Consider the following 23,338-nt stretch of genomic DNA (forward strand, 5'->3'; position numbering starts at 1 on the left):
AGGTAAAAGGGATTTTAAATAAGGAAGGCTATCATAGGGCCAAAGATTTTCCGTTTAAAAAAAATGCATTTTCCGTTTCACATTTGGTGAATTCCGTTTTTTTTCCCCGTTTCAGCTCATTTTGTTCACCCTGAGGTAGATTGATGGCTTAAAATGAGTGAATAATATGTGCCCTTCTTAGATTGTTGTTTGCCAGCCATCAACAGAACAGAAGACTAAACATTTTTTGTTTTAAATGCGATTGGGAAGACGAGTGCGTGAATGTGACTGAATGTGGCTTTAGCGGAGATCTGTGGGTCAACCGTTGAAAAGGGGGGCGTGGCCGGAGCAGAGTTCAGCGCAGACGTGACATTTTCTCAGTGGTTTTGTTCTTTAATTAATGTTTGTTCATCGTTGCAATCGTTGTTGTGTTTATTTGAAAGAAATATAGCCTTGCAGCCCAAAATACAGGGGAATTTGGGCGATTTGTATGAACAACATGATGTTTCCGTTTCAAAGGTGCAATTCCGTTACAAAGTGTTCATTCCGCGAATTCCGTCCGTTTTCCGTTATCGCGGAAAATCATTGGCCCTACTATCACTCCATTTTGCAACGCCATGCCATATCCTGTGTACAGCGCTTGATTTGAGCCAATTTCCTCCTACAACAGGACAATGACCCAAAGCACACCTCCAAATTATGCAAGAAATATTTAGGGAAGAAGCAGGCAGCTGGTATGCTGTCTGTAATAGAGTGGCCAGCGCAGTCACCAGATCTCAACCCCATTGAGCTGTTGTGGGAGCAGCTTGACCGTATGGTACGCAAGAAGTGCCCATCAAGCCAATCCAACTTGTGGAAGGTGCTTCAGGAAGCGTGGGGTGAAATTTCTACAGATTACCTCAACAAATTAACAGCTAGAATGCCAAAGGTCTGCAATGCTGTACTTGCTGCAAATGGAGCATTCTTTGACGAAAGCAAAGTTAATATTTCAAATAGAAATCATTATTTCTAACCTTGTCAATGTCTTGACTATATTTTCTATTCATTTTGCAACTCATTTGATAAATAAAAGTGTGAGTTTTCATGGAAAACACGAAATTATCTGGGTGACCCCAAACTTTTGAACGGTAGTGTACATTTTACAGATTGATATTGAATTAGACCAATAAAAAAATGGATTATCCTAATAAAAAAAACGATGTTGTTGCACACCCCAAGTCTTCTTCCATCTCTCCACAGACAAAAAACACCATGTGTTGCGTAACTTCCATAAAGCGAATCGCAGTCTGACAAAGATAGTTTATCACCAAATTAACGACACCTTCATCTGTTCCGCATTATCTGCCTCACACCAATTCTCAAGCCAGAGCTCCTGTTACTTCCACAGAGCCCCTAACGATGCAACATTTACTAACTGCCTGGCAACAATCACCAAGGTCTCAGGATCCAGCACCAGCACGAGTGTTTCATTTTCACCTCGTCTCCCCAGCCGGCTCCAAATGCCCAGGCAGCCAACAGGGACTCGATTATAGATACACACTGACGTCAGTGCATCAGCCCCTCTCTACCAACAACAACATATAGGCTGGGAATACACGCCAATGGACTGGAAACCTGTAATATGGGATGGAATAGAATAAAATGGAATGGAATGACACAGACAGAGAATCAAACAGAACACTCGTCTTGTGGATTTAGAGCTGTGGTGGATTACGATGGAGGTGAGTCCTTATACCTGACATGGGCTGGAAAGCATGGAACAGTTGGTCATCTGTGTGGGCCAAGTCAATAATAGCAACTCTGGAGTAAGAAGGAAAAAACAGGCTGAAAAAAAAGACTGAGGAGGATTAATACAGAATGATGGTCTTCAATTCAATGAAGACTCAATAGTAATCATTTTTGAGGGCCATATTTCACTTTTTTAACAAACATTAGGCAACACTCAAATATCACCATGTAGTGAATCCAATCAAACAGGTTGACCTCTAGACCCCCAGTTCTACTTCACTGGCCAACGGGTGCGAAACCCCTCATTCAATTCCGTCCTCCCATCTAAACAAGCTTGTCTGTGAAACATTTGGTTCCACAAATACTACAGAGCAAACACGTAAACAAAGACACACAACGTGATTCCCTTGTACTTCATATAGGTATGTTTGGCACGTACTCTTAAGAACTGGATTATTGGTGCTCAACATATGTATTATTAATAGGACCCCCCTGAACATAGGTCCATTTATCAGACTGCAGATGGCTTCAATGACAGCAGCACCAGTTGCTCAATCAGCCATATGGTTCTCTGGTAAAGCCTATGTGCACAACCGGGTGCTGGAATAAGCCTGGGCACTGAGAATGTGGGAAATGGTATGTAACTAACGGAATTAATTAGGTATATTAAAAAAAAATAAAAACTTTACTGTGGAGTAACCGACACCAGCTCTTTCCAACACTTTTCCTTTGATGCCCTGCACCACTGTTAGAAGTGGTAGACTCTATTAATGGATCTAAGAGCTACATTGACTGCATTTAGCCGACATTTCATCGGAAGCGACTTACAGTAGTGCAGATCAGACATTTTTCAAAAGTATGTGTGTGGTTCCCAGGTACCAAACCCTCGACCTTGGTGTCGTTGCCACAGAAAGGCGATAAAATGAATCTGAAATGTCCTGAGAAGAGAAAAAAAGATTCCAGCCTGATAATTCTAATGGAGTAGTCAGCATTATTTCTGCACTTTCAGCCATGATAACCAACATCAACTAGACAACCAGACGAAGCTAATTAGTCTGAATTGGCAACAGGTCTGGGCTGGATGTGGCGTCCAAATCCCTGCCAGATCATGCAAGGATCCGCCCCCAAGCCTGTTGCCATCCGAGGTGCCTATCTGACAACGGGCACCAGTGTGTCACCACCACGCACGTGGCCGGAGAATCACGTTGGCACTGCATCATCTACTGGGCCTCAGCGCACGGTGCACAGTCGACCCAGTGCCACGACAGTGCCATTCCAACAGCTCCAACCAATAGCCGCTCAGCTCCATAAACAGAAACACATCAGAGGCATCACCATCATCCAGACATTAAAAATAAGCAGACCTGTAGATACCACCACTGGTGGTTTTCAGCCAAGGCTTCAAAAGCAGGTCAGCAACAGTGACTGAGAAAGCACTTAAGAGCAGGTGGCTTTATGTTACCGGAGGAGAAAGCAACCCGCCTGGGACATGTAATACTCAACACCCTACACTCCAGCATTCACTTCAGTCAGCCACAGCGGGTTGTGTAAACACGGAGACAACACCTCAGTTCCTGAATATCAAACGCTTCCATGTGTAGAAAAACCTCCATGAGATCAAACAAGTGCTTAAGTTTGCTGCCAACACACATGTCCAGCCCACAAACAAACAAACAAACAAGAACAAAACCAAAAAATGAGCAAGGGTGTGTTGGCAGAGGGTGCCCAGTGGGTTGCACTGGCAGGGGTTGGGGCAGTGATTCACAGGCAGAATGGATAGCATGTGATGTGGGCATGGGTGTGGTGTGACAGGCGCAGGAACAGATGGGGCCTGGTGGAAAACAGCTTAGGGAACACAAGGGAACAATCCCTGCCAGGGGCACTCTCACCCACACCAGCAATCCGCTCCGACTGTTAGCTGGGCCCCTACTGTCCACTTCAATGTGGTGTGTGTGTGTGTGTGTGTCTTATCTTGTGTGCCTTGAAGGTTTGTCCGTTTTAGCGGATGCTTTTAGGCTTAAGTATTTTTAGACCTACCTGCTGTAGGGGGTGTTCCTATAAAAATGAATCAAATGGAACTGTTTGTAGACTGTGTGCAGACTTAAGGTGGGTGACTTGTTTTGCAGACTAAATTTTAAAAGATGGAGAACAAAGTTCCCCTAAATCAAATTGTTATATGATGCAACTGAATGTTTATCAGTGAATACAATAACATATGAGACTTGTGTCATAAGATTTCTGTACCTCAAATCACAGAATAATTGGAAAGGAAATGATTACCCTGTAGGTGATACAGTTCTACTTGAACAGTGGTATTAGTATGCAGCGGGTGGTGTGTGGTTAAGTAACTTCTATTTGTACACCAGAAGGGAGAACGAAGGTTCATGCTTTGGGGTTCAAACATCACTGGGAGACCAAACAAAACACTGGAGGATCCCATTACAACCATTATGTAATACAACACGTTGCTTCTTGGAGAGGTGACAGGCTATTTCCATCTGTGCACATGCCATCGAAATCAATGTCAGAGCCTGGTTGGGCATCTTGGAAAGGATCTGCGATCACAATCCATGCAGAAGCCAATATAACTGCCCCAGCCCTCACGGTCTCTCGAACACACGTTCACATGCAAATCTCTTTCTTTCTTTCTTTCTTTCTCTCTTGCACTCACATGCCCCCTCTCCACCAACACAAACTACAAGCTAGTTCTGGACTGGTGCTAGTGCCAGTAGGGAGTTCTAAGAACCGGTCTGCTTTTCCACGAGCCACGTCATTACATCCGCTTTCCCAGCAGAGTAGCAAAAAAGATAGCTACTAGCTACTAATTTATCATCAATGTTACAAATGTTGAACTTAACATTAATGTTATCAACATAATTACAAACGCAACATTAATGTGAGAAATTAGCAGCTATGCTTGCTTGATTAATGTCAGCTGACCAACAGATAACTAGCCAGAAATGAGAGAACTTAGGCTAGTAAGCTTGTAGGGATGCGACGGTACAGTGGGCCCACAGTTCGGTATGCATCACGGTTTTTGGGCCATGGTAACTGTATCTTAATTTTTTTTAAAAAGGGTGATTTTAATTTTTTTCTTCTTAAAATATTGACTATTTATTTTGCCTCTAGATAAATAAAACTTTCTATTCAGAAAAATGGCAGCATGACTGACTAGGCCTGGTTCCTGTCGCTACTAAAGTGAGGTAGCATTCACTTGCTCTGGAGGTCCAACTACCAGTGAAGAGAGCTAGACAAGGTGTCTGAGTACATTCGTTTTCAATTTCTCTCTGTGATGTTTCATGGAGTCTTACTGCTGAATGTGTGCGGGAGGGGACATTGCAACGCGGTTACTTTTTCTATCAGGTGACATAATCCCTCGTCAGTAACCACCTTACATTGCAAGATGTGGCATTTGGCCTTGGCGGAGGTCTGCGCTAACAGAGTGCCCTTCTAGTTTTCTTTATTTTTTTATGTTTGTCAAATAGGTGTTGGAAGGAAACAGCAAGAGATTGTTGTGTTTTTCACTAACAAGGGGACTCTCCTTGCTCCACCTGGGATTGGGTTGAGTGATGGCGATGTAATGCATGTAGACTACGTTTTTTACAGTCTTCTTATCTTCATTATCGTTTTGAAGGCTGAATCCAAAATGTTCTCACAGCCAATTTGAAAGATGCAGTGCCTATCCAAATGTGCTCTTCTCCAAATGTGCTGTCTAGCTGGTGTTCGCCATTGTCAAGTTGAAGCTGAGATCATTTTGTTTTTAGTTTCCCCTCTCTCCTCCAGCTCCTATTTGCATACAGAGCGCTGATAGGCTCCAGGGATACCAAACGGTTTGACAATAGACTGTGGAAAAAGGTGTAACACACGCATAGACTCTTTCTCCCACGCATGCCTCAGTGCACAGTGGTCTGGCAGTTCACTCTCTTAGCAACAAATGCCATTACCTAGCAACCCTTTACAAGCAGCCCTGTGAGAAGATGTGAGGCAGTAGCGCGTGTACACACGGGCACACACACACTGTCTGATCAGCAGAAAAGCCATGTTTTACAGTCTGTCAGAACCTACAGGCCTTTCTGCACATGCTCTAACCCTGCAGAAGGAGAGAAAAATACAGACAGGGACAGAGAGAGAGGTGTGCAATCACCCATCCATGGCTCCTGTGAGACTTCTCCTGGACACAGCCACACAGCTCTTTTCCTCCAGAGAAACACAGACCCAAATAACTGTTTTCTAATTCATGCTTAACAAGAAGATAGGTCGGGGGCTAGCATTTTGTACATGATAAAGCATTTTTGGCAAGTGGCAAGAGGTGAAAGGCAATCGAGATAAATCACTCTGGACTTCATGAGTACACTAGATCTGACATGTGCGCTACAGAAATACTCATGATGACCAGAGTCCGAATGTCAGATGGGGAGAGAGACAGAGTGAGGTTGTGAGAGCTATGAAAAAGAGACATTGAGAATCCCCAGAACAGCTGAACCAATAACATAGAAAAGCAGGAGAAGACCGAAAGACGGGAGTCAGAGTGGTCATTCAAACCATCATCTAAATTCAGTGTTCAGACTAGTTAACTCCTCTCTGCCCTTCAACCATGGACCACACACACACACACACACACACACACACACACACACACACACACACACACACACACACACACACACACACACACACACACACACACACACACACACACACACACACACACACACACACACACACACACACTTCTTCTCACAGTGTGTTCAAGTCACATCATAGCTATTCAGCAGAATTCTTTAATGCCAACCGCAATCCAGCCAGCCTCCTGCTGCTTGAATGGTGTAATTTGCAAACGTCAAGGACTCCATCAGCCTTGAAGCCGATACTGACTGAGGCCATAATCATTGTGAGCCCAGGTAGACAATCTTCAAAACAACTGTAAGTGAAGAGAGGACAGAAGAGCCGCTCAAGAAGAGAAGAGTAGAAGAGGGATGGAGAGAAAGGGAAAGAAGGAAGGAAAGAAAGAAAGCAAGAAAGTGAGGTAAGAAAGAAAGAAAGAAAGAAAAAAAAGTAGAGTCAACAGAAGGCTAGGATAGAACGAAAGCCTCTGCATTGAGATGGCAGGACAATTGCGACCTCTCTCTTCTCCCCCGAGAGACACCTGGGAGTCAGGACCAATTATGCCTGCTGAAAGCCCATTAGCCAAGAACCCGACCTGACCCTGGCCAGACGGAACACAAACAGCATTCTGAGAGATGGCACATTGCGACGCACTCCCACCGTTTTTACCTGTGCTTCTGGGACATTAGGCCGAGACCAACAGACTTCCCCAACACACACACACAAAGAAAAATCAAGGCAAGGACTAAAACCAAAGTGAACTGCAGCAGGCTGCTCTTCAGAAGCATGTGAAATATTGATTGGAAACTAATGAATACATTGTCAGCTGATGCAACAGGTGGTAAAGCATAAAAGCAAAGCTTATCAAAGTAAATCCACTAGTTTTGTTCAGAACAAATACTAGCTCCCCATTGCGTCTATCTATTCTAGACAGTTGTGCACAAAGAACTAAAATGACAAAACATCCAGGAGATTACAGGCAGGAGATAACAAGGAATGAGTAATTGCCACTGATCTGTGTGTGGGGGTAGCTTTTGTACACAGATCGATAGCGCGTTGAAAGGGGAGGGGGGGGGGGTTAAGTTCTTCACAAGTAATAAGGACAGAGAGATTGGGGGGGGGGGGGGTACGTGTGTGTGGACAAACAGTTGTGGGTGTTCAGCTGAGGAGACATGATGGACACAAGGAAGCTGAGGAAACCTAAGCAGGGACACACACACACACACACACACACACACACAGTGGACAGTACCTTTCGTGAAGTCCGATGGACATCGTATCCCCTCGATGCACAGGGTGGTCCATGCCCTCGCCAAAGCCCACGCCACTGAAAGAAACCAGGAGCAGGTCAGTCATACGAATCTTGGGTAATTCTGTCATATAGGTGAGTATAATCCATGGATACACAGAAGATATTAAAACCTGGAAGTAGATGATGGTGTTAAAAAAACGAAATAAGAAACTACATTTTCTAAACTAAAAAAAACTTGTTAGCCTTACACTGATGTATATCTTTAACCTTTGAACGAAACCCTTTCAAATCATTGAGTCTGCATTACTGTACTCCAGATATATTTTGTTTACAGAACTGTACATGCATGTCTGCATAGGAACCTCCAGTCAGAATGTATAGTCGAGATGCACTATTTTATAATGAGTCATCATGGTCTCTGACATGCCAATGAGGCCCTGTACCAAAAGCATGTGCTAACATCCATCGTCACAACAGATGAACTGAGTGTCCAAACCCTGTCCAGTCCCCTACTTTCATAGCTAAGGCTGTGACATTTGTGACGTCCACCCTGACCTTTGTTTGTGTTTACCTATGTCTAAAACAAACACTCTTTCAGTGGCACGACATAGAGAGACAGACCAGACTAGAGCCCAACCAATAAATCGACAGTTATTTAAGTACCATGGGCATTATTTTGTCAATTTTGTCATAACCCCCTTCATTCTCTCATAGGCACAAAAGAAAACTTTCAAAATTGCTACTCCCACTAGTCACTCCCACATTCCGTTAACGTTGCGCCAGCATCCTCATTGCAACTGACCAACCACATTGTTGTGATGTCATAGCTTTGCGACTTGAGGAAAAAGACCAGAAAAAGGAAAAATACTAGATCACATGCAGTCGTCCTGCGGCTCATGGCTCACACATATAAGCATTAAACATTTTTTTCAATAATATATGACATCTGAATTTAACTACATTTGCATCACATGAAGGACCATATTCTAGTTTAGCTAGCTGCTATTATTTAAATGTAACTTACTCCCGTTGGTTTGCTTGTGTTAACTCTAGCTAGCATTAGCTAGTTTCTTTACAGAGAAGCCTAGCCTTAGCTTCAGACCAGACACACGGTGCATTTCAAACATCTAAACTCGGTAAAAAAAAAAGCTTTGAAATGTGCGTTTGGTCGATTATTTCTCTGTTGTTACAATACTAATTAGCATTGTATTTTATATTGTTGGAAAGCCTGTTTATTCACCTTTACAATGATGTCCAACTTGTAAGGATCATGCATTTGTGGGATGAGCAGCACAGCTGATTATGTGGGTGGCGCCCAAGTAAAATTTGCCAAAATTCTCTGCCAATGCTACACAATGTATTCTCCTGTTGGTATTGATTCTTGTTTTGAGTTGTTTGGTGGATTGGATGATTGAACTCTCGTTCAGTAACAAGGAACAAACAAGACATATTGGCAATTATACACTTTATTCATTTAATACACCGTCAGGAGCCTCAGTAGCGTACAGCACACCCAAGCTGAAGCTCAAGGCAACGTACATTAATATGATGGCCCAGGTGAAAGTTTAATATGATGACCCAGGGCAAACATGTTAATGTTGGGCAAATACTGCTAGCTACAGAGGTAATCGTTTATATAAGCCAAATTCCACATCCATGCGCCAGTTAATTATACAGTATTTACGGTAATTATCTTCATTCTCTGATTCAACCTACATCCATTAGGCTAACTTGTATATAGGTTTGCACAGAACTAATGTTGACATGGCCACTTGTTATTAAACCATTTATACTTTTGTTATACATTGGCAAATTGTTGATAATTAAATGTTATATTTAGGAGAGCGGCGAGTATGAAGTGAGCGAGTAAGGAGCTAAGCTGCAAACCAACAGAAGTAAGTGAAATTTAGCTAAGAATAGTTACCCAACTTGATTTCGCTGGTCCATCAAATGATTGAAATGTACTCACATTTCTATGTCACATATTATTTAAAAAAAGTGTTTTTAATGCTTACGTGTGTGAGCATAGAGCTGCAGGACCTCATGTGACTGAGCAAGAGGCTTCACTTCTAGGATTTTTTCCTTCTTCTCAGGCTCTAGACAAGACCCTCAACATGGACAGAAGAAAACACCCACAATACACGTGTGGACTCCTTCATATGCAGTGTCATTCTTTCCTATCTGTGATTCTCCTGTGAATCAGTGAATGGTCAGAGATTTTGTCCATCTCAGTCAATTTCTTTGTCTGGATCTCTGACTATCTATCTCTCCTCTATTTTTTCCTGTGTGTCTGTTTCCTCTTTGAATCAGTGAATGATTCGTTCACACTTTATCCACATATTCCCCCTCTCTCTTACTCCCTCTTTTTTACCTTCCCTGTGGTTTCCCTCTCCCCTTGTTTCTCTTTTCACTGTGCATCACCGCTCATTCAGAGATGACTGTGATGGAACTAACTTAGGAAAGACTTTATCCCGTCTCACTCTCTTCCCCTCCCTTTATCTCTCACCAATCTTCCTGTCTGTCTGCCCACACTGCCTCTCTTTCCTGCGCATCACTGCTGCTAAATAAGGAAGTTTTCTGCCCCTCTACCCCCCTGCTGCTTTCACTGCAGGTGAGAGAGTGGCATGGCGACAGGCATAAAGAACACGAACACACACACACAGACACACGCGCACACACACACCGCTTACTATCTACAGTATCCATGTGCATGTATCCTCACTCTCCCTCTGCATTTAGGCTATTTGTGGAAGGAGAGCATATGGCCATTCTATTAATATTTCAGACTCATATTTTGGGGCGTTGTCTGCCATCTGGAAGGCCGGCCCCAGCACGAGTGTTAGCCAAAGAGAGTTAGACAAAATCAGCTGGGATGATAACGGCAGCAGGACCCTCCCAGGCAAAAGATAACAGTGGTTATGACCGATGGCCTGACACTGACATGTGATGGGAGGTCATAGATAATTATACAGATAATTGCACACAGTAGAGGCAGACTGAAACAGCTGCAGCCTAAATAGAGACAGCATGACACACAATGGCAAAACAGAACAAAGGATGGGAAGAGATGGACAAGCGAAGGACCAGTTGAGGAGAAAATAGGAGAAGAAAGAAAGGGAGAGGATGAAAGGGAGAGGATGTTCTGAGAGCGAGAGAGAGGATGGGTTAGGGAGAACACAGGAGTCCTCCTCCGAGGGGCAGGGAGAAGGAACTTCCGTGAAGATGAAAATGAACAGCGAGGGGAGTTGAAAGTCTCTGCAACTAGTCACAACACAGGATGCTCATGGATGAGGTCATCTTCAGCAGACGACATGACCTGTGAGATCATCCACTGGGGGCAAGATAGGGCAAAATATCTGAGGTCAGTGTTTCCTCCTTGCGTGCTGAGCTCAAATTATGCTGTGGATGCTGGACCTCCTGACTATTTAGGGGATTCCCACTCTCATGCTCCTCACAATTTCAGAAGAGTGTCAGACCGCATGGTCCACCCCCTAGACTGGTGAATCTACCCAGTACCAACAGTAACATTAATAAATCATCTGAACGGAGTCCAGGTGTCTAAAAAAACCCACATATGCATTTTATCTATGCAACAACCACAGTCCTTGCATAGATAAATGCAACATACACATGTTGCTAACATAGACATAACTTTTTATAACGGACGTTATTGTCCTGGCAACCCACGCGTAAAACATCGCACAAACTGACAATGACACTATAAGACCCTACAATGTTGTGACACAACACAGGGCCAACACAAGACAACACAATATCAGTGTTGTTGTCATGTCATTGCGATTTTGAAAGTTTTTTTAAAATCATGAACTAGGCTACACAACTTTTGGACTAGATATTGTACTTTAAGTCTTAAAATGGTAGTGTCTAAAAAAAAACTGTAACAATATGATCTTGTAATTCCCATATCAAAACTTTTCTAAAATGAAATCAGTTTTAGTTGGCCAATTATAATTGAAATACAGTACTTAGTCCTACACTGTTTCCCATCTGATCTTTAGAAATAACTGAACTGTTTATTTGGAACAGGGCTTATTTTCAATGCAAGCCATCGTCTGATGTCACAGTCTTCAGAAATCAACTAAGCTCACCGAGCTTTTTGACAAAAGATGAAGCGGCAAAGCTGCTTTACTAGAACACATATTTAGGGATTAAAACACACACACACAAACAGAGAGAGAGAGAGCGAGAGAGAGACAGAAAAACACACACAGATAATAGACTCTGACATTCTTATTACCCCTCTGAATCTCAACACAGTGAATCTGCATGTGATGGCACAGCACAGGCCATTTCTGGCCCAGCGAGTGAACCGAAACAGAGGCTAAATATAGCGGCTGCTGGTCACCGCTGTGGAATGTTACGGTTTGTTGGGGGGCAAATAAGAGGCACAAGCCAAATGAAGTCTAGCCCTATGACCCTTTTAGCAAAGGGTGCAGCTAGTTGATTAAATGAAAATGGGAGAAGAAATTAGACCATTCCATTCAGATCAGGTCAAAATAGATTCATGTCTATTCATTCAACTGGCACAAGAGGACCTGAGAGAGAACCCAAATGAAGTCTTAACCTATGACCTGAAAGTGAGAAGTGAAGTGGGACAAGCTTGTTGACATCAAACCAATACTAGGAAAAATACAAATTAAGACAGTGACACCGACCAGTCCAAAAAAGTATTCAGGTTAACTGATACAGAGGGTGCAGAGAGATTGGACCAGGATGTAGGCTAGTCCATTTTTGTGATCCATCGTTGAGAGGTGAAACAGGGTAAGCTGTACAATTTCATAACCATTTCAGGAGCAACAGATAGATAACATGAAAATAAGAGTGTCAGGTTGGGTCAATATGGATTCAGAGCAGCTGGCACCGGAGAAACAGATACCAGACCCAGATGATAGATTAACGGGACAGTGCAGAGCCACTCTATATCGTGCATTAGGAGATGCTCTTGCAGTGGGGCCAGATGGGGTTCCCAACACAAAATTCCTCCTTAACCCAGAACAGTGGGATTGCAGCTTAACACCCACTTGGCCCAAGGGGTAGGAGAGGATATGGGGCAGCCACCAGCCACTTCCCAAAATACAGGGCTGCAGTTCAGCAACAATAAAACAATGGATTTAGTATAGTCATTCGCAACTGAAATAAATGACTGCTCAACAAAGTGAACCCATTATCAACTACCAGCAGTCCTCTCATTTGAGACAACACAAGCTTAAAAATGGCCGCAATCAACATTACATTACATTATATTATATACATTACATACATTACATTATTGTGCTTAATACTGAATTACTATATCTGCGATATGCACAAATACATCTCCACTCTCTCTTTCCTGTGTTGACTGAGATTTAGCCTACTACACTTGGTCTGATAATCCCACAATGAGCAGGGATTATAGCGTGTTACCTTACTTGGGACATGCTATCTGGTCTGTCATACCAATTAGGGTTTACACCGGACTGAGGAGTTTGCTTTGACAGTTAAGTGATCCTGCATTATGCTACACTTAGAAGGTGGCCTTGTAGTTGCCTTATTCATAGGCTGTAAATTGTGCAGTGATGTATTACAGAACTGAAAACAAACCGCAATCTTCAAAACATAACTTGTGCCAGAGAGAGTTGGTATAAGAAGCTAGTTAGGTTGTTTAGTTAGTAATTAGTTAAAAAACTTTTGTGTGTGAGAGAGAGACTGACTAGCTAAATTTGCCCTGTTCATCCTAGACACTAGAGTCTTTGCTGGCCAGTAAATTGAGCCCAAGCTCTTTCTTGCAGCGCTCTTCTGCTGTTGCCGGAGCGGGAGACAGCTGAGGGAATTTGTAGTGGAGCCTGTTCCCTAGCAAGAAGTGACAGAAAAAGACTGTCAGGGCCAAATCTTGCCCTGAGCCTGTGCTCGAATGTAGTGAGTAACTGGGGCTTTAACATTTTTAGGATGTTCGTGAGGACCTACTGCGAGACAGTTCCTGAGGAAGCAGACACCGCAGGACTCTGCAGGGTGTGTCACAAGAGTCTGAACAGATGATGAAATGAGAAATTAATAAATAAAAGCGTGTGGTTTCGGAAAACACATTAAAATAATTAAGACTAGCCTAATACTCTCAGTTTTCAACGCCTGTCCAATCTGAAATGTAGGCCCTGACGATCTTTCAAAGAGCTTACTAAAAAAAGCAATGCCATTGTCATCACACGTGATGCGAAAGGAAGTTGATGTGGAGGGTGCAGGGTTAGGAGTACAGAAAACAAACAAAATAAACAAAAGAGGAGATGAAATGAGAAACTGCACAACCTAGGATGCCTGTGCCTTGACAGAGTAGTAGCATAGGGTGGAGAACTCACAGATATTTTTATTTTTTTAACTCCAGAACATTTAAAGAAAAAAAACTGCCCCCATCCCCTTCCTCATCATCATCATCATCATCATAGGAATTGACTTCTATGCCTCTAGTCTGGGGAAAAGCACAAAGCTTAAATTAAATGATGTCCATTCAATATTTAGGTTGGCTCATTTATTAGAAAGCTTTTTAATGCCGTTTTATTCTCTTGCTGTTTAATTCTCTTGCATAAACATTGGACCACACTCACTAAGAGGACACCAGGCTATTAAGAGGATTTCCTGGACAATGCTGGTTTATACCAGGACACCATCATTCCTGACTATATACTGTGTTTGGAATGTAGTTGGAAGCAACAGGTCATGCCCAACTGTTTCCTATGTCCACTTGATGTTGTTCTTAAAAGCAATGCATGGCTGGTCAAGGGATTCTTAGACTGTCCTTCCAATATGCTGGCACAAAACCAGCAGTGGTGAGTTTAGACCAGCAACAGACCAGCTTTGTTGACCATGAATTTGCTTAGACTAGCAGGTCAGCTAATGCTGGTCTGTAGTTTTTCAGCAGGATGGTATGAAGAGGCACAGCCAGGCTGGTGAACTCTATCAGACATAAATTATCTATTTGGCAGAGCTAACTCTAAACTCTATCACTTTGTTCTCATCACCCTTCCATTTTGTATTGCTCTTTGCATTTACTCATTAAGCCTGCCATTCTTATCTACAGTTGGATGGTAAAATGTTCTCTGCATACATTAAACTTAGAGTGACTCAAAGTCAATATTTCTGGGAAGTCAATGTTGGTATCAGTGCAGTCCAAGGTTACGGCTAACATTTTAACTATACTTTAGAGAACAATGACATCCTCTCTTCGAAGGTGAAAACTCTAGGCAGAGCAGAATTAAAGCAATTAAAACTTCAACCAAACAGTGTGAAAAAGACTGAAACTTTAAGTGAACATTTCTGAGTCATTTTATTTCACTGATGACACTCTCATTAGATCAGCCTACGTAGGCCTACCAACCTTCAACACCTTGCAGATATCCAATCTCTTCATAACAACCTCTTGCCACGTGGAGACTAAGGAGCTCTGAGTTTAGCCATGTACCCTGGGCCTTGTAGTTTTAGAGTGAACAGCAGATCTCTTCCTGTTCCCAATCTGTCCCCCAGCACCCTCATGTCACGCAATGATGTCACACTCTGTTACTATGATGACAACACTATTAAAGGAACTTCATGTTAACATTTAACAGTTCTTCTCTATAAAAAGAGTGGGTAACTACATCATAATAAAACTATGATGGTCCAGGTAAAGTCTGCGTAGAAGCCACTGCGTGAATGTGTCGTGTCAATACATTTAGGCTGAAGACTTTAGTCTCCTAGGCCTTGGAGAGGCTGACAAGTCATAGATCCAGACTTCAGGGTAGGTAGAGGAGAGCAAGCATGAAGGAGAAAGCAGGCTCTTGCTATGGTGCCATCACTCAGCCTGGCAGAAGACTGAGGGCGGGGAGAGGAGGGAGGGGGCCCTCTTGACATAACATGCCGTAAAAAGCTCCAGGTCGGCACTCTTGGGGGTGGGGGGGGGAGATCGCTCCAGAGACCTGCAATCCTGTCTCACAGCAGTGACTCATCACAGAGATGGGCAAGCGCTTAAACGTGACAGTCAGAGAGGCCTGAAACATGACACACACTTTCACAAATACTCTGGCTCGACGTCTTCCTCTCTCTCTCTCTCACAAACTAACACACACACACACAAACAGCCTGTCTCAAACGTGCTAAATATTTCAACTGACAGCCTTTTAAGAACCTGTTTGCTGGAACAGAAATGTTTGGGCCTCTTTGAACCTCACTTCTGGCCTCCAACACACACACACACACACACACACACACACACACACACACACACACACACACACACACACACACACACACACACACACACACACACACACACACACACACACACACACACACACACACACACACACACACACACACACACACACACACACTCTCTCTCTCTCTCTCTCCCTCCCTCCTTCTCTCTCTTTACTTTATCCTCTCCGCCCCTCTGCCATACCATCTCCTCAGAGAGCTTAGGAGGACCAGGTGAGTTGTGGTGAGCCCCGGCACTGCTGTTGGCTAGAGTTCTGTGCCAGAGAGCCGTCACTCCACTAATCCTGCCCGCTATCACTGCCCCAGAATCCTGACACCTGTTGAACTCCACCTGCACTGCTGTTCCACTAATTGGCTTAGGTGTTAATGGTTCACTTAATGGCTTGTGACAATTTGTGGCCTGAAAATGGGCTTTGTAAAATGGACAGATTTCTTCACCAGTGTGCATGTCCCGAGCCTTGCCACATGTTATCTTTCTTGTGGTAGCCTAGGCATAAGACTTTAAATGTACAGAGATAGTTTATTGAAAATAAATCTAGAAAGACACAACTTAAGCTCAATGATGGCTTACAATGAAAAACAGATCACATTACTGTGATTTATGGAGCCTGTGAACATACCGTGCATCTCCAATACACTACTACTGCGGGCTTCTTTGGAATAGAGGCAGACATCTTACTTCTTACCAGCGTTGTTATGGCTACCAAGGAATCAGTGTCCTACCAAGCCATGCCAACTCCATTATGCAGACATCACTTTACCTCTTTGCTTTCTTTTGAAACACAGCTAGAGAAAATCCATCTTGGCATTTGTCACAAAAACATCATTAGAGGCCAGCTCAGTGCACAATAGCCAGTCCAGATTCTGTCGCAAGATGAACAGCCTGCCAGGCTGCAGGACTCAAGGTTCTGGAGAAATGTTCTGAGGAAATGTTCAGGCCTTCATCTTTTGCAGTGTGGCCCCTGGTCCTTGGGACGGGTCGCCTGACAAATGGCACAGTTTAACACCATCCAACCAGGCTGAGAGCATGAAAGCGAAAAAAGGCTTTCTCTGGTAGGCCTATATTATAAACGATAACTGCAAAATAATTGTTACACAACACACATGCTTAGGACACCACTACTGCAAATTAAGTTGACCCCTAAACAATAACCACTCCAAGCCTCATATGGGGCAAATGTACACAGCTCTGTCCTCCCCAACTAGTCTGTAAAACTAAAGCTCACAGCAAATTCTGCAAAGATACCTACTGATTTGGAAGTTGAGACGAGACCTTCTTGGTACTATTAGCGTAGTGTCCATGTGCAGAGGTGGCCGACACATCACTGTTCTAATCCTACTGAGTGAAATGTCTTGCTATGCAAAGAAAAACTGCAATCCAATATTGATGTGATGGTCTCTGAATTACAGTTAACAAGTGGTAGTGTGCAGAACATTGAAAAGTTTCTAGGACCCTTAAATGGAGCAGTGCATGTTATACACAACATTATACTAGCTACATTCTAAACAGAGAACTAAGAGAATGAAATTTATTTTCAATAAAAGCAAGGAGCTTAAGTTTTAGAGTTATGAAACTATATGCATGATAAACATGGATGGTTGGCCTCAAGTCAGAACAACGGTTCCAGAAACTAAAAACAGCTTGGAGCCATCTGTAAATTACTAAAACAAAAGAGCTTTTGCTGATAGCCTCGTGATCATGTGGAATCCGCTGTGCTTAAAATAAGATGTGCTAGTGGGGAAATGGCCTCTAATTTCAACTCAACTGACCCAGTACTGAATGTAACAATTACTTTTTGTGTGAAGAGCCATGTCCCATCTGTGACAGACAGAGACAAGATGTGCTATAGGGTAAGCCTTCATTCAAGTGAAATCACAGTGTGGACAAACTTCTAACATTACACCAGTGTTGCACATTATAGTCTGCTACAGAAGAACATGTATATGGTGGAAGAGCTGAACAAATTGCCTTAAATTCAGACACAAGTCAGTCCCCTGAAACCATATGAGATACGCAACAAAACGTCACGTTACCTTAAATAAATGGTTGTGTTGGGCAACATACAAGCCTCATAAAAGTTTAGTTTTCTGTTCGTAATGTCAGGAATAATGTTAATATAGCAGTTATATGATTTGCAACTTTGCTGGATAGTGCTCACGATTTATATTGGTTAATGACCCAACTCATAAGACTCAGCATTACCATCACAATTTCACATCCACTGGAGATTATCACGTGTTCCTAAACCAGTCGTAAATATGAATAAGAATCGTACAGACACTGACATCAGCTACGAACTCATAGTAAACAACTGGTTATGTTACCGGAGGTGCTCTGTCTATGACTGTTTCAATAGAACAGTAATGCCAACCTAGCACAAGGGTTAATTGTGTTTTTGAATGAGAAACGCTATCCAGACACATTGTGAACACGTTGTCTAGCTACACAGTTTTATTTAGACATGGACACACTGGGCTTTCCAAGACGGACATGCCTGCTCATGTTTATTTCAGAACTTCTAAAACTTAGCTGGCTAACCAGCTAGCTAGCAAGTTAACCATTCGCATAACTTCAGCCATACTAAGGTACTTTATCACACCATAACTATACACGGGAATGGTACGAAATAACATCAACCGCTGTTTAAGGTTGTCTCTGCGACCCCGTATTCAACATGACAACTGCTAACTTCACCGGGTTACAGGATTTGAAGAAAGGACAAAACATGAAGCATGGCTACGTTTCGCTGAACAGATTGAACATAGCGGTTTAGCAGGTTAGCTTAATACATAATACTCCGGGAAACGCGTAATCACCTTACAGGAATTTGTTTGACTATACAATGTTCTTCAAACACATCGAATAAACTTTTAAATATTGGTTTCCCTACCTGCAACAACGGGATTTGTCCTTGTTTTCCTCTTAAACCCTCAAATCCACTCCACTCATGGACCTCTCTTAGGCCCGCCTCCTCTATATAAGTGGCTGGTTGTCGTTGAGAACAAAAGTGTTCTTACCATCAAGTGGTGAAGCGGTACGCCAATCAACGTGATGCTGCGAAAACTTCCGTTACCAAAATAAGCCAGTTGCGCAAGCACAGTAGGCTAAAAGCGCTGGGATTGGTGGACATTGTAGACGTTTTTTCAGTTGTTAGTAGTCTGTGCATTTAATAAGTGTTTGTGTTTTGACAAATGTTTGTCATCAAGAAGTAGACAATAATGTATGAGCAGTATTTTCACATCACTGAGTATAGGCTCCAAGCACTAACCTGCCCTAGCCCACCAAAGCTTAAATTCATGGCAACAGCCATCACCACTTTATGGATGAAATCAGAAGAGATGTATGTCATGTGTATCCGTTATTTTTATTTTGTAATGATATTTTGCAGTTATTTAGACCTAAATGTATAGTCCACGGTTCTAATCCAATACAAATTGCCCATCACAGTCCTCTAGCTTTCCGTTCAGTGTGAGCGCTCCAAAAATGCCTTTAACGAGAGAACACTGCCCCTGCCTTGCTATTTATCCTCCCAGCTGTCCCCATGTACCGCATGGACAGAATACCGAGGGTGAGTGTAACACCCACGGCGCTGCCAAAGCTCGAACTGACTGCACACTCCAGTGGCTAAACGTGGAAAGACGCGTGTTCAATCAGGGGCTGAGGGGACTTGCACTACACCCACAGTTTTGTAGAGGGTTCAGCAAAGACTGAAGTTATTGATGGTTTCTAAATTTGCACGATTATTGCTGTGCTAAGTTTAAAACAAAGATTGGATGATAAAATATGCAGTTATGCATTAGTCATTCAAATAATAATGAAGAACAATGTTGCCTAACTTTTTGAGGTTGAATGACTTGGCCTACAGCTGGTCATGCCATGACGTTATCACTGACAAGATACCATGACAACAGTATATGATCTTCTTGCAATAATTTGCAATATTAAGGAGTCAATATGTATGGAGCCAGCTCAAAAGCGGATCCCTTTTCTCCCCCTCGGTTTATAATACATAGGAACACATTACAAGCTTACGGGGATCTGCTCATGATTGTCATTTCAGATGAAACAAGCTGTCAAGTAGAATCACGCGAGATGTAAGCGAGATTTCAAGGTTCGCGAGAAAGTCACTTGGCAGCCAGCTTCCTCCTCTTGTTTTTATCACTCATCATACACAGAGGGGTTTGTCTAACGTTATTGTTTTCATCTAGGGGACGACGTTAAAATCTACTAGTAGCGTAGACGATATTTAATGGTTCTGTTTTACAGTCCGGGCTATCTGGAATATATCTGCAACCTGTCAGCTAGCTACGTTAGTTAGGCCAACTACAGCTAGCTTCGACAGCTGGCTAACTAGCCAGCCAGCTAGGCGTACAGGTGACTTGTCTTAAGAGTGGCCTCTCCCATTTTTTTTATTGTGTGTCTACTCAGGCAATAATTCTTGAATTTGCCACGAGGATTCCTGGGACGTAAACCACAGAACCTGTATCTGTTTTACTCTCCGAGTACGGGGTTTGTCTGATTTTTTTCTGTCTATCTCAAATCTAGCTAGCTAACTCCCATCGTAGTGATACAGCAGCGATTATCTGAATCTGAGCCAGGGCCTTTGCATGTAGCCTTCTAGTTTAGCTAGCCGTAACGTTACTCGATGGCGTCGGACACCAGTGATACAGAAGAATTCTACGATGCTGCAGAAGATGTCAATTTTACCCCCTCTCCAAATGTGTAAGTATGCGCAAACAGTTGGTGTCTGTTTGATATTCTTTTGGCGTTGTGTTGATGTTTCATTTGTTATTGTTACCAAACTTACTCAGAATCTGAGTCTAATTTAGAACTCCACTTACATGTTGTTACATTTATTGTCAACCTTATTGCCGGTTTGTTGCAAAATAGACACTTCGTATCGGTTGGTCAGGTGATTTGCCTTGGTCAACCTCAGTGGTCATTATTTATCTTCTGACGTCACCTACATTATCTTGGAGTACACAAAAAGCATATGGTGTAATAAACTCTAAGCGACCTGCTAGAGGTTAGTTTGTTGCTTTAGCTAAATAACTTGGCCTAACACGCCCACCCTAGGCATTCGACGCCCTCTGTCATTTTGTTGACACCATGTTTAGATGTAATTGTTGTACATGTTCTCCATTTGCTGTTCGTTAGTCATAGATGTATGAACTATTTTGGGATATTTTGGGCCACCTTGACAGTGTGTTAACCAACTATGCTTTTCCTGTTTGGAAATCTTGGCTTAGAAATGATCTATTGTAGGAGGTATATTGTCTATTGTCAGCAGGTATTTGTTTTCACAATACAGGCAGGTCAAAATGGGATGGAAAGAGACAAATCTCTCTCTCCCTTACACACACACACACACACACACACACACACACACACACACACACACACACACACACACACACACACACACACACACACACCCTTCAGATGGTTTTCCATCTAGGCCTGTTTGAAGTTACTACAGGGGTTTCCCATCCATTATCATTTTGGAGCTCTCTCTGGTCCTAGGGCATGTATAAGATGCCTCAATGGCAGATGTTCTCTGCTATTGTGAGTGCTTCCTTATATCTGTCACAGCAAGAGTATTTGCTAAGCGAAGTTGCTTACTCCACACACTCCAATCAGCTCATGAGCAGAGCATGTTGCCGTGCTCTTGGCATAGGCAGGGGAGACAGATGGCGTGAAAGAAGAAAAAGACTTGGTGATCGCATGGAAATGTGATGAATGCAGAAGGACGTCTGTGATGTTTCTTACATGCACACATACACTTTGCCTGTGAGCACCCGAATGGAGACATCCCCGAAGATCATAGATAATAGAAATGCATGCATGGACTGGCTCACTAGTTAGCCATTGCCATATTTTGTTTGTTTGCTCAGGGCTTTATCAGGATGTATGACTAAGCCATATGTTTCATAGCACAGACCTGTTGAACACTTCTGTGCTTTAAAGTTAGGATGACGTGGATCATTTAAATCACCTCTATTGAGAGATCTCTTGCATTGTGATGTGTGCATTTATTTCATGTCATCCACACAGAAGCTTTAACTAGATGTCTTTTTGTTTTCTCCCACAGTTCGCCTGCAAAGTTCGTCCTTCCCACTCCTCAGGTAAGATCAACAGCACTTTCCCAAAGCAACACATCCACCTCACTGTGACCTTTATGGTGTTAGTAGAGATTATTTTCTCTGTGAAGAGTGTTTCCTTGCCTGGGGCCAACATCTCCCTGTCGTTTTCATGAGAAGTAGCACAGCTTGTGGTCAGAAATGGAGGACAGTGGGTATATCTGAGTGCCGAGGCCCATGTTGGCTTTTAGTTTAATTATTACTCCGAGAGGGCAGATGTGGGACAGCCAGATCCAGAGCAGGGAGGAGGTGGGAGGAAACAAGGACAGTGCTGAAACAGGAACTGAGTGAATGTTTAACACTTGACGAAACTGCTTTTCCCCTCTGGCTAACCGAAACAGTGTATGGTGTGCTGCTTCTATGAGGCTCAGTACTGTTTTAGTTTCTCCATTTAAAACTTGTATTTGTAAACTTGTAAATGTATTTGATGTCAAGTATCCTGGGTGTGTATATGTTGTCAGCTAAAAGATGACTGGATCGTCTTATTTTTTGATAGAGCAAAAAATGAAAAGGGGGAAGAAGGAGACAGCACCTGTGTAGGTTAAAGTGCTAATCAAAGAAATAGAAACAGGTCAAAAGGAAATATCACATACTCTTTAGCGCTCTCTAAAAATCTTTATTAAATCACAACTCCACAATACTCTGATGCCAGTACTCTCCTCCATGTCATCAGTTGACATGAACTAGATTAGAGCGTTAGCGCACCTTATCAGGCATCATTTTGTTATGAGCCAAACCAAATGAAGTATCCTCAGAATCTCTGTAATACATATGTATTCCATCCAACTTGTTTTGGCTTAGGTCTTCATCAGATTTTGAGTGGGTTGTGTACTAAGTGACATCTGTGTGTGGTTTGGGTTTGGTTCCAGGGTGTTAAGGATAGCCTGGTCCAGGAGGTAGCGTCAGGTTTGGCCCTACCAGAGTCTCGTAATGACGACTCCCTAAAGGTGGGTGTTGTGGAAGATATTACCTTATATGTACCATGTACCATGCTATGATACACTACAACTGTTAGTGCTGTTATACTATACTAAGAATCCATACTTCCTGTTAAACACTGATTCAAACAAAGGATTAAGCCCAGCTGTCTGGATTACATGTCCGTAGGCAGTTAAGAAATTAGAAACGGCCAGAAAGAACATCATGCATGCATAAAAACAACAAATCAGTACAGTTCTATAACGGTATAGGACCAAGCATGACTATGCACAACAACCATTCCCTATTTCCATCTCTGCGTCTCCAGTCTCACTCTCACTGTGAGTCTGACTTCCTCTCTGTTTGGACTCCCTGTTTTTATGTTGCCCATACTCTGTACTTAAGGATGCAACAGAGCTGCTGAAGCCCATAATTACTTTCCTTTTACAGAAATGTCAGGTATAGGTCAGC

At 42.8% G+C, this 23,338-nt stretch overlaps 2 protein-coding genes across 4 annotated transcripts in view; one reads left to right on the forward strand and one right to left on the reverse strand.

The window, feature by feature from the left end:
- Positions 1–18,809, reverse strand: part of klhl13 (kelch-like family member 13) — a 79,501-nt gene extending 60,692 nt beyond the window's left edge. For both annotated transcript variants that reach the window (XM_012841463.2, XM_012841461.2), the window contains exons 1-2: positions 18,700–18,809; positions 7,565–7,639 (exon numbers count right to left, since the gene is read on the reverse strand). In XM_012841463.2, the coding sequence (XP_012696917.1) occupies positions 7,565–7,617 (53 nt within the window). In that variant the 5' untranslated portion in view covers positions 7,618–7,639; positions 18,700–18,809. The remainder of the gene's footprint in view (positions 1–7,564; positions 7,640–18,699) is intronic.
- Positions 18,810–19,907: 1,098 nt separating this feature from the next.
- The window catches only part of wdr44 (WD repeat domain 44), an 18,881-nt gene continuing 15,450 nt past the window's right edge, over positions 19,908–23,338 (forward strand). The window contains exons 1-3 of one of the 2 annotated variants that reach the window (XM_012841459.3): positions 19,908–20,531; positions 21,901–21,934; positions 22,819–22,896. In XM_012841459.3, coding sequence (XP_012696913.1) covers positions 20,455–20,531; positions 21,901–21,934; positions 22,819–22,896 — 189 coding nt within the window. In that variant the 5' untranslated portion in view covers positions 19,908–20,454. The remainder of the gene's footprint in view (positions 20,532–21,900; positions 21,935–22,818; positions 22,897–23,338) is intronic. The other variant, XM_012841460.3, reaches the window with a different exon arrangement.

The sequence above is a fragment of the Clupea harengus genome, chromosome 8, assembly GCF_900700415.2.
Source record: "Clupea harengus chromosome 8, Ch_v2.0.2, whole genome shotgun sequence".
Taxonomy (NCBI): domain Eukaryota; kingdom Metazoa; phylum Chordata; class Actinopteri; order Clupeiformes; family Clupeidae; genus Clupea; species Clupea harengus.